Here is a 12,128-nt window from a genome sequence, read left to right as displayed (position 1 = left end):
TGAATCATAACTATGTGCACTTAAGCCTAGTGTGTTAATAATTCTTCGACTACACATAATAATCAATGTATCTTAAAAAGTATTCTTCTTCCCTCTCTTCTTGCAAAGTAGCAATGCAAGTGTGTTTCAATTACTATCCCCTCATAAACAATTTGTGAGAAGCCAACATGTCAAAAAGAGCAATGTGTGATGACATTTTCTTCTTATTATATTGGCAATTCATGGATTTTGTGAACCTACTAAAAGACTTTACAAATATGTAGGAGAGAGAAGTGGATGCTTTACTAAGCTTACCATAAGATGTTGCAACTTTTGTCGAGGTAGGGCAAAACCTTTCCTAATAAATCTAATTTTTAAATGCGATGTAATGTTTGAAATTGAGATTTTATACCACATTGAGTTGTAGTTGTTTGGGTAGTACATGGTAGATTGGTGAGAGGTGATTGAGAAATAGGGTAGTTTTACCAATATGTGTTCCTCCTTAGTACGATTATGTATAAAGGGAAATGAATGTCTAAATGAACTCATCAATATATGCTTTGTGTATCATTATTCATTTGTATAGGTGATGTTTATGAGAACCTTGTTCAAACGTTTAGGAAAAGTGCCTTGCAATGAACACGCCAATACTTACCAAATTTGGAATTTGTTACTTTGCAACATATTATTTATATTTTTTGTTATCCATTGATCTAAATATTGATTTTGGGGTTTAACAATGAAAAAAACATTCAAAGCTTTTGAGAACAACTAAAAAGAGGTCTCCAAAAAAAATTCCATGATGATGGTGTAAATGGGAGCACCAATGTCATGACATAGTTGTACGGAAAATCTAGGTCTATGATTTGCCAATGGTGAGCCTATAGCGTTTTTCATGCATTTTCCAATCAAAGATATCATAGCAATCCAAACACATCCCTTTATACTCTATTAGATCAATTTATGAAAGAGTTCAGCACATTCTATGTCAACAAGAATATTTTCCAATCAAAATTTTCATGTTGGGTGGACGGACTTTAATGGATATGAAGTCTACAAAGGAAATACTTGCCAAGAATAAATGATGGTCCTAACACATTTGCATCTTGAATAGGTAACATTTTGGCTAAAAAGTAACCTTTTTATAAAATATCACATATTTGTCATCTTGCGAATGAAAAAGACTTCATGTACATAAAGACTTTCAAAAAATACTTCACTAAATTATTAAGGTGGGATCAATGGAAAAAGAATACAATTAAAACAAAGTATCACAACCTTCATAAATACTTCAATGATTAGAAAATAGAAGTTTTTCGAGTACATTATTTTCATATGTAAAAAATTTACACCTCATTTTTACGAAGGAAACAAATAATATCAATGTAGTCATACTATTTATCGTCATTATCATGAGTGCCAACCCCACTACCACTATCCTCATATACATTGATTTTTCTTGTCACTTTTTCCCTCTTTTTCATTCTACAAACAAACAATACTTCATCAAGATGGTGTCCCTTTTTTTACAAGTCACGTAGTAAGCGTGCACACCTAGAAGAAAGTTCTTGTTCTTATATGGTAGTGAAGTTGTGAAAAGCTTTATATGGGGCTAAGTAGACATCAAGTGCCTAGTACAAGAAAATTGGTGGATTTCTAGTGAATGTTAGATTAATGAGATGTGCAAAAAGCATCTCAAAACTAAGATTAAGTAGGTAATGATAAGTATATCGTATGTGAATGATTGGATCCCCTTGGGAAATGCCATTGTTACCTATTTCAATGGGAGTAGAAGTATTGAAAGAGTGAACAAGGATAGGAATCTAATGTGCAAGTCTCCTATATTTGTGCAAAATAAGATCAAACATAGTCTATGTTGTGGGAGTACAAATAAAGTTCACTTCGAGCCTAACGAAGAGGCATTGGCAAGCTATGGTAGTCAAATCATCGTCAAGGCCTAAATGAAATGACCAAGCACCCAGATGGTTGTTTCCGCCAATGGCTTCCATTAGTGGACAGGAGATGTAAATATGTATAGTTGTGGTACAAGTAAGTTACCATGCAAAAATAGTCGATGGCAAGCTAGGATGCACTTTTGTTGTAAATGAGGGGGTGGGGATTGTGATTAGTTTTGTGGGGAGAAGTGTGAGTTTTGTTGAATATGGCTGAACTTTGATGTACTTTGATTGCTAATTAATGTGTAGTGTTGTTTTGGAATTTAAATAAATAAGTAGGCATTGGCAAGCTAGGATGCACACTTTAGGGTATCTAAAGAATATAATAGGATATGCCATGAAGTTTAGCTAAGGAACAAGACCTCACCCATGAAGTGAATAATCTTAATTTGTGTGAAAAGCTACATATTAGAGTAGCTCTTAGTGGATGCAAAGGGAGTGACTCAAGAACCTCGCTACGGTCCCTAAATCATGGTTGGGGGGGGAGTCGTGTTTTAGGGACCCCGAACCTTGCCACAGTTCATGATTGCTAAAAAGGTAGTTTGAAAGTTGGGGTATCCATATGCCCTTTTTACATGAGAGTTATTGTCCATTTATATAAGTGTTAATAATTAGGAAATTAACTAGGGTTAATTAGGGTCTAATTATGTGAGTATTGATAAAGTAGCAGAAGATTATGTAAAATGTGTTGTGTATGTGTGTGAGAGGAAGAGAGAGAGAGAGGAAGATACACTTATGAACCATAATATAAATGGGGGATGATTAACAAGAGTGTAGTTAAAGACCTTTCTCTATATTAATAAGCATCAAAATACAACGATATCCTCAATGAGGTATATATACATCTAATGTGCAAGGGTGCACGTGTATAAGGAGAATATAGGTACAAGGATGTAAGTCCTATATTAAATATACTTGGCAGTGGAGGATCTAGAATGTATCCCCACTTATGTACAAGTACAAGAACCTATTTAAGGGTTTAAAAGGATAACACACTAACTAGATTCTATCTAGGTAATTACTAAGTTACGTGGTTAACTAAGTGGCTAAACTAAGTTGAGCTTGATATCTCAACAATAAGTTAAAAACCCTCCAATGTCCCTTCCACATTAAAAACCCATTGGTCATTAGCCATTGCCACCTATTAAAGGGTAGTTCACCACAATATTAATACGTGCATGTAGCGTGTTTTTAATATACACTTGTCTTATGGCCAATATTCTAGATTGGAAACAAATTATTGCATGTGGATATTAAAACCAAATAATAGAATACAACATTTTTTCCTTTAACAAACAATTATGGCAAATTGTTCATGATATACTCTATGTGTATAAGCCTAAGGAGGTCCATATGACTAATAATGGGAAACTATATGCACACAATCAGGCCAACTACAAAGACAAGTGACGACATTGTGGACTCATTCTACTTGATGATGTCTTATTCAAGAACAAAGACAAATATCAAAAGAGCATGGTGAACATTTTGCATTTGCCCATGATTACAAAGAATTTGGTGTGCATAAGCATAATTGCGAGGAATACAAGTATGCTTCAACTTATAAAGAACTAGAGAATATAATTCTATAGAAGATCAAGCATATATATTCATTGAAATAGATTATGATTGATTGATTTTGTGTGTGTGTGTGTGTGTGTGTGTGAGAGAGAGAGAGAGAGAGAGAGAGAGAGAGAGAGAGAGAAAGAGAGAGAGCCCAAATGGATGTAACTGAGTTGGTCAAAAGAATACGAAGAGATATATTGAGATTAGAGGTCAAATATGACCTATGAAACCAAAAATATAAAATTTTCACGTAATACATGTGAAATTTAGTAGCTTCTCTCGATGTTCAAGAACTTTACTCATGAATATCACAATCAAGAGTGTTGTGAGAGAAATTCTTTCATGTGTTGGGTTGGGTCATAGAAGTGTGGAAAGTAGAGTCGGATATGATCAAAGGAAGAACATCCTATCAAATTGTGATACTCAAACTCCTAAACTTGATTAGTGCAAAGTGTGTATCGTTGATTACTCTCATCATTTATACCCCAACACCTTGTCTCACATCGTAGTGACTGTGAGTTAAGTTGCATGAAAGCAATGGTTCATATGGTAGGTACTCCAATCAATCATGGGTAAACCCCACGCGGTTATTGTGACACCACATTAATTGTGTTCTCAAGTATACTCCAATTATGGACTATCCTTTCGATAGTTGATATGTTATGTACCTCTATCAACAATGACTCATATATTATGTATTTAGAAGTTGATCATTTCAATGAATAAGAGATGGATACCTAGATCGATTAGGGAGGAAATTGATAATAAAGCAAGGGATTAGTGCCATTACATGGGAGGGAAGTGGAGAAAAAACCATTGTGCAAGCAAGAGATTACTTCTTTCCATTCCTACTTAACACGATGTCTCATCCACTTGGGGTAAGCCATGGGAGTACTAGTGGAAGTTGGTGCCAAGGATGGTCCAAGACTAGCGATATCGATGATAATTATGGTAATGCAAAAGTGTAGGATAATACAAGGATGAGAGTGGAAGACTGAAACCAATGGAGGCATTTGGGAGGGAAGATGGGAACAAGGACTCTTAACACACAATATCCAACAAAAATCCTAGAGAGATCATGGGCTTCTCCTAGATTAAAGGATATAGTGCATGAGGATTAAGAAAGGTTGGGCATGGCAAAAGTTGACAAACCCATGAACCAAACAATGATGACTCTTACCATAGAAAATTTAGTTTCATTTAGAGACTACTTGGTTAGTGGCCACTTAGGGATGGTATGTCTTGTTAGATTTTTTAATACAACCCAATTATTGTATTAATTCTGGTTAGATTTTAATTTTAATTTTTCATGGTAAAAACAACCCATCAACCAAAAAGTGATGACTCTTAACCGTGAAAATTTTATTTTCATATAGAACTATAAAAAAACTCTCTTTGGTTATGTTTTCAGTATTTCAGGTAGATGAATTACATGGTAGAACGTGAAAAAAGTTCTTAAGAGCCAAAAATGCTAAAACCAAGAAATGCACAATTTTGATTTCTGCCACAAGGTGGTTTGGATAAAATACCATATGCTCACTTTCCTCAATTTGGTGTTCCACTATTTTAAGTTCTAACTATGAAAAACTTAATTTCATTTAGAGGCATTAGAACCATCTCTTTGGTCATGTTTTCAGTATTTCAGATAGATGAATTACATGGTAGAACATGGAAAAAGTTCTTAGTAGCCAAAAACGCTAGGGATACACAATTCTGATTTAGTTTTGGAATCAAATTAAATTTAGAACATGGAAAAAGTTCTTAATACCTTAGAATTAGAAGTGCAGATCAAATTTGTCCTGAAGGTGATCTATATAAAAAAACCACATGTTCTCTTTCCTAAATTTGGGCTTCCATCCTTTTAAGTTATTAGGTTGTATCTGAAGACAACATTTATCACATTTCAGGTACTTAAAATCTCCACTCCATAGTATAGACGGCAAGTTATCACATCCTTTGCAGCTTCCTAGAAGTGTATCTTGAAACATACAATCACAGAAAAATTCAATATAATGCTACAAATAAGGCAAATCAGAACATTTATTAACTGTGAAAGTACTACATGATACAAAATCCAATAGAAACTACTCAAGGTTTTAGTTAATAATAGGTCAAGCAGCTGGTTGAGCCTTTTTGAAATCAATTTTGTCAACCTTTACCACACCTTCAATAAGTTCATACACATAAACAACAACACGCAATCCATCAATATCCATTAGGACAAAACTAGGGTTCACTTCATGTGTTAAACTACTGAACGCCCCTGTTGCTGATCCAGGGTTGATAATCACACCTCCTTCATGTTTGTAAGCTTTAAATTGATGAGTATGGCCTGTGATAAGTATATCCACGTCTAACTGGCGCTGAAGCATGGCTAGAGAATCAAGATCTCCCCATGGAATAACCTTCATCACAATAACAGCAATAATATCAGAATTTCTCAAGTACACATCACATTAATAGCAAACATATACAGGTTACCAGCAAAGAATTTTAACAAAACTAATCAAAGAATAGAATTGGAGCTAGCTTTATAGAAACTTGAAGATATTGTGTTTCTGTCGAAAGAGAAGAAAGGGCTTGTTTAGAAGTTTTAAAGATTTGCATGATTAAGAAAATAAGGAATGTGCAAGGTGTTGAACCATCTAAAATGCAAGAGAAGATGATTGTATGCCCTGATAGATGGGAAATGATGCACCACTGTACGTTCTGGGATATACAGTTCATACCATGTGGTAGAAAAAAGAAAGATATATTAAGTTCTTTTTAGAGGCAAAAATACTATCAGACCGAACAAGAGATTCTATCGTAAACTACTGTCGTGTCTTTGAAAACAAACCAAAATAAATATAACTAAATATAAGGCATGAAAGAATTTAGTTAGCTAAGCACTTAAGATTCTGACCTTAGATAGATTGAAACTTCTGCCTACAAAGGATCTCCAACATGGGTCAGTCCAAGATGGAGAGATCTCCAAAGTAAGAGAAGCACCTACAATACTAGGTGATAATGGCCTCTATCGATCGATGACAAAGGTAATGGAGTCATGGTCTAAATGACCATGGTTTACACACATGACACAATCCTATTGCTCAACATGCAAACAAGGGCATTGGCAAAAATTACACATTAAATGCCACATTCAGAGAAAATATCTTACTTGGAGTACCACACAAACCTAGATTATACACCTTTTGATGTAAAGAAAGATTATACATGCTATGGAACACAAACCCATATCAGTGATCATTTCTCTTGGCTTCTCCAGAAATATGTAATGAAAGATTAGGATTAGCATTTCACTGTTCCTTTAGGCTGAATACATTTTTTTGGCGCTACCCTTTCATTATTTTGTTTGTTTCTGAGCTGTATGGTGGTAATGGCCGAGTCAGCCTACCATGATATTCTAATATGGCTTGAGAAAACTTTTGTCCTATATAGGACATAGAAAGATGGCCTCATGATCCTCTTTATCTGTGCAATATCCTTTTCCAACTCTTGTGATTCTGCTATTTCCATTTTCTGATGTGCTCAATTTTTGTGTGTATCGAACTAAGCTTTTCCGGATGGGAATTGTAAGTGTCCCTAACAACTTGGTATGCTTAAAATTATAAGCTTGCTTAATTTTGAGACATAACACTCAACAGAAACAGCTTTGTAAGCTTAATTATTCTAATATTGACTTAATTTCAAAACTTCATATTTAGAGGACAAGGCAAACCCAAGTCCTAACATGAGGTAAAACTACAAGTATCTAGAATTTTATAGCCATGAAACTTGAAGAAAAAGAAATACAAAAACCAGGGTGGAAGATGACCAACCTTCCTGAAGAAGTATTTTTCTGTTCATGTAGGTTTTTTACATATGACCTTTCATCAGTAGATAACTCTTTTGCAGTGCTCTAAAAATATATGGAACTACATTTAGAACAAAATAAAACTACTCATGTAGGTTTGATACATATGACCTTTCATGAGTAGGCAATTCTTTTGCACTGCGCTAAAAATATATTGACTTAATGTGTTCACTCAAGAACAGGTAAGCCTAAAATTGGGTGGGTGTGCAAGCTCCAAATGTAAGGTGAATGACCTTTCTTGGAAAAGGAGAAGGTGGCATACACATGATCCTTCACATATCTAGGAGTAATGTTCACAGGGTTTTGGTTCTTCCAACGAAAGTCTGGATGTGCTTGACTTTCTCATGTATATAAGCCTTTGGTGCCTTTAAAAGATGATGTGCACAAGAATCTCAAGGATATCACTGAGAGGTATAATACAAAATAACCCATCTAATGGACTATATCTCCAAGAGCAAAAGCAAAACCAAAGACAAGGCGAGAACAGCCCCAACCTTTGAGGAAAAGTCTTCTTTGAAAGTTCTTTCCTCAGCCACCCTTGAAAAAATAGCTGGCGCTTCCCCAGCTGATCACATTCCTATGTGGTCTGGTGCTAACCCTCCAAGGACATGGGATTCTGCAGACAATGACATACTAACAATTCTGCAGAAATTGTATCCTTGTGATGCTCCACAAGTCATGAGGTGGAATTGCCCAAAACTGTTCCCCTAAAGAGGGGATCCCTATGCAGAGAGAAAATGGGTGTCAAAGCCTGTGTCAAAATGGGTGCCAAAGAACTGTTCGCGCTGAGAGAGGTAGCATGTGTGCAACCCAGCATAGAATAGGATTGTAACAGGCCCACCATATGCCACACCAAATATGCCTGCAAGCCAAGCCACAAGCAGTGAACATGAGACTCTAGTACATAACAATCACATACTTTGTTTCCTCTGGCAATTAACCTAACGCATTTGCAATTTCCCATTTTTTAAATCAACCTCCAAGATCATGTGCTCAACTCAATATTAGCAGCTTTCTGTGTTTTTTTGTGCCTTCCACGAGTTAGATTGCAATGCCTTGAAGGGTAACAGTGTGCTGGCATGTGTTTGACTTTAGCAATTAGTAACACACTTAATAATTGTTAGATCAACCTCCAAGATCATGCGCTCAACTCAATACTAGCAGCTTTCTGTGTTTTTTTGGCCTTCGAGCTAGGTTGCAATGTCGTGAAGGGTAACAGAGTGCTGGCATGCGTTTAGTAGCACACTTTCTAGGATAATAACTTGAATTGGCCTGCTTCCTATCCCAAGAAGTATGATCGAATATGGTCTTTCTTTTTATCCCTATATTATGGCTAGGGATCTTGTTTATAGTTTCTCTCAAGACGAGACAACACTTAAGATGTAATCTCTTATTTGGTCTTATAGGCCATTTTGGCCTCTTAAAAGACGTTAATATATCTTTCTTTCTTTCTTTCTTTTCACATGTTCGTGATATACTTTCTCCCATATCACTGTTCATAAACTAGAGTTTGTACGACACAGTCATCAAAGATCATTAATTTTCTTCCACTATGAGCCACTACACATGCAATTTTTTGAACTGAAAGTGGCCATCCATCCTACCTCCAACTGGTAATATGCACATTTATTCACTGATGGGTTGATGGGTACCCATATCAAGATACTTTGAACCATGACGATGATCCATATGCTGGCCTTTGTAGTGCTTTCACAATCAGAAGGTCAGATTTACTTATGGCCATTTTTCATAGGTCCGAAACACTTGTTTTATGCAATTATGCCTATTACTCATCAGTTTGAGGATGAGTCTAGTAAGCTACGGTTTGACATAGGAGTGTGAACATATCAATGCAGACGGAGATATTCCATAAGTGTGTAAAAGTTCTATATATTAAGGGTTATGCATTCATAGGAATTTGGGAGTTTGGGGAGGCCATAATGGCTCCACCTCTCCTACAATGAGAAGGAATAATTTAAGGATATGCGGTTCATGAATGATGAAGAAGAGTGGGCTCTGTCTTGTTTTCACACCCAACAACAAGTTTTTAGAGTTTATTCATGTTTTTATCTTCATTGAATATCATGCTCAGATATTCTATTGGGATTTATGTGAAGATGAGATATAGCGCTTTTAACGTTTTAATGCTAACTAGCTTACACTTGGTAACTTGTGTAAGTTATAAGTAACTTTTCTCAAGCTACACCTATTATTAGTTTACATATGAAGCGATGGTTGTGGTTTGCTTCTCTTGAGCTGATGATGTCATTTGATATCCACTTGGTGATCACTCGTTTTTCATATTTCCAAAGGATGTATGCATTTGTCATATAATTGATGTATGACAAAGGGAATTATTTTTAAATGCAACTCGATTTACCAACATTTGGGGGAATAGCATACCTTTTTTCATTTATTTCCCGAAATGCCACTCTATATCCTCTACATCAAGAAAGTTATATAGCATAGCATAGGAAAATTACACATAGATGTTTAGACTGGTAAGTATTTAGATTTAATCATAGTTCCCAACATGGTACAAAACGTGAAGGAAAAAAGAAACCATCAATTACGCTTTCAATTGCTTCCAAGAAAATGTTCAGAAAAGAAGGGCTGCAAGAAATGCTAGGAAAAGAATATCATGTTTTGCATATTGGAAACACTCTTTCCTGCAACTATGGATTCCTGTCATTGTAACTCACAAACTTAAATCCGTACCCCCATAATTCCTTATCTATTATCACGAAATTAACATTTCGTCCAAAGTGCAAAAATAATCCTTTCCATAGTTCCAAGCATACCAGAGAGATTTTCAGTTTCTAAACATATGTTGCAGCATAAATCTACTGTGAAAATAGCACGTGGTATTATCAGCATTCCTTGAATGCATCTGTGCATTCTATAAAAATGCTTTTCAAAGGTTTGCAGAGTCACAAAGTGCCACTGAAAGACGCATGCAATCATTTTCAAAGGTTCCTTTCAGGTTGCCCAATTTATAAAGCAGCATTTAGGCCTAATATCTTCATCAATTGATTGTTATCCTGTGACTGAAAGTACCTCCATTCTTCATACTACCAAGCAAAAGACAGAGAATGTGATGCATTAAAACATTCCAGTTACTTCATACAGGCATAAGACATCAAGCTTTGTCATGGTAAATTCATATATTCAATGTGAAAGCCATGGTCAATGTGATTTTTTACAGTCAGAAAACATAGATCATACCTGATGACCATGGCAAATACCCAGCTTGAAAGACCCAATCGTCAAAACCTTGGTCTCTGGATATCGAGAATCTTCATCGTACTCTCCTTTTGCAATATGGACATCAGAACAGAGGCTCCTCAAGTAGTCATGAATTTCCTGTGAAACAAAGGGGCAACGAGGTATACATGTACAGTACACATTTGGTGAAAACATAAATAAAACAAAAAGGACAAAGAGAATCTTCTTTTTGCAAGAATTAGAAAGATATGAATTAAAACATAAGCATAGGGATGATAAGACTTCCGCTGAATCTAGAAAAAACGAAGTCTCTTTCTGTTATGCAAAAGCCATGAATGCTGATCAATAATAAGCATTTTGCTACACATCTGGATCGGCCTGTTTGATACACTATCTTGTGTTAAGGCAGCTAGGAAAGAGAAAGGTTTGTTTACCTTGATGCAGAGATTGCCAGGGCTGACGATGTGTTGGATTTTGCCAGGGACGAGCATGGATTTGAATTTAGCGGGCAGATCTAATGCTCTGTGAGGAATGTGCAGATCACCAAGCGCTAGTACAAGCACCATGGTGGTGGTGGTGGTGGATCGGAAGGAAAGGAATGGACCACCTACTTCTTTCAAGAGTTTCTTTTTTTCTTTCTTTCTTTCTCTGCTTACCTTGGGACTTGCTTCTTCTGCTTTTCTCTGCGTCGTCTCAAAAACTGAACAGAGACACCCGCAGGTGCATCATCATCGTGCGAGCTCTCTGATCTGCGAAGAGAGAGAGAGAGAGAGAGAGAGAGAGAGATGGAAGATTTCCAAGGATTTAAGCCTGCCTGACTTGCCTGCCTGCCCTTAGGACTTCTAATTTAAATATACTGTCATATGTCTACCCACGAGAAAAGACATCAACCCAACCTCTCTCTCTCTATATATGTATACATATATGTATGTATGTATGTATACATACATACATACATACATATATATATATATATGTATGTCTATGTATATATATATATATCTCACAAGAGTAGTGGAACATAGACATAAGCGGCGTTGATATATGCTAGGACGGTTCATCCCATGGCCCATGCATCAATGCACTAAGCGGAAAAGAATAGAGTGACCAGAACTGCTTTTATCGACATGGATAACACGAGAGAAACAGAACATGGTTTAGTCCCACGACGAAAATCTCTTGGGCTGGAAGTTGGCCCATTGTAAGGCATGCTTCTCACACACATATGAAGGCCGAAAGTTCATCGTCATGCCCTCTAACGTGGACGTACACCCATCCTATGCGTTAAGCATCACGATGGGACGATCACGAACCCCTTCAAGTTAGTTAGAGATGGAGATATGTAAATATGCATGGATACTTGTAGAAGAAACGGTTTTGCCAATTGTGTTAGCATGGTGCAGAATGTGAAGAACATTATGTCTATTTTCCTCTCTGACCAAGGCTTTGGCCCACTACCCTCGTGGAGTATTATGAAACCTCCAATTGACGTGAAAACCTAACAAGAGTATTTATGGCATGTTAGATTAGAAACATTTGACACATAT

General features: G+C 36.2%; 1 protein-coding gene across 1 annotated transcript; it reads right to left on the bottom strand.

Moving 5' to 3' along the window:
• Positions 1-5,522: 5,522 nt before the first annotated feature.
• On the bottom strand, positions 5,523-11,362 carry MAG1 (Calcineurin-like metallo-phosphoesterase superfamily protein). Its single transcript, XM_087327133.1, has 3 exons — positions 11,016-11,362; positions 10,582-10,719; positions 5,523-5,905 (listed from the first exon to the last, which is right to left on the bottom strand). Exons 1-3 carry the CDS (start codon positions 11,145-11,147, stop codon positions 5,612-5,614), a joined length of 564 nt encoding a protein of 187 aa, XP_087183259.1. The 5' UTR covers positions 11,148-11,362; the 3' UTR covers positions 5,523-5,611.
• Positions 11,363-12,128: the final 766 nt, after the last annotated feature.

The sequence above is a fragment of the Azolla caroliniana genome, unplaced genomic scaffold (genome assembly GCF_043228905.1).
Source record: "Azolla caroliniana isolate FFs.n. ecotype wild unplaced genomic scaffold, voAzoCaro1.0.p SCAF_11, whole genome shotgun sequence".
Taxonomy (NCBI): domain Eukaryota; kingdom Viridiplantae; phylum Streptophyta; class Polypodiopsida; order Salviniales; family Salviniaceae; genus Azolla; species Azolla caroliniana.
The sequence above is the reverse complement of the archived record's forward strand: the minus strand, read 5'-3'. Positions and strand labels throughout refer to the sequence as shown.

Bases quoted from the DNA above. Each gene is read 5' to 3' on its own strand.
- MAG1 (XM_087327133.1), bottom strand. From the start codon at position 11,147: ATGGTGCTTGTACTAGCGCTTGGTGATCTGCACATTCCTCACAGAGCA. The intron at 10,720-11,015 runs GTAAACAAACCT...TTTGTTTCACAG, and splicing joins CTGGCAATCTCTGCATCAAG to GAAATTCATGACTACTTGAG. The intron at 5,906-10,581 runs GTATGATCTATG...ATTGTGATGAAG, and splicing joins GTATTTGCCATGGTCATCAG to GTTATTCCATGGGGAGATCT.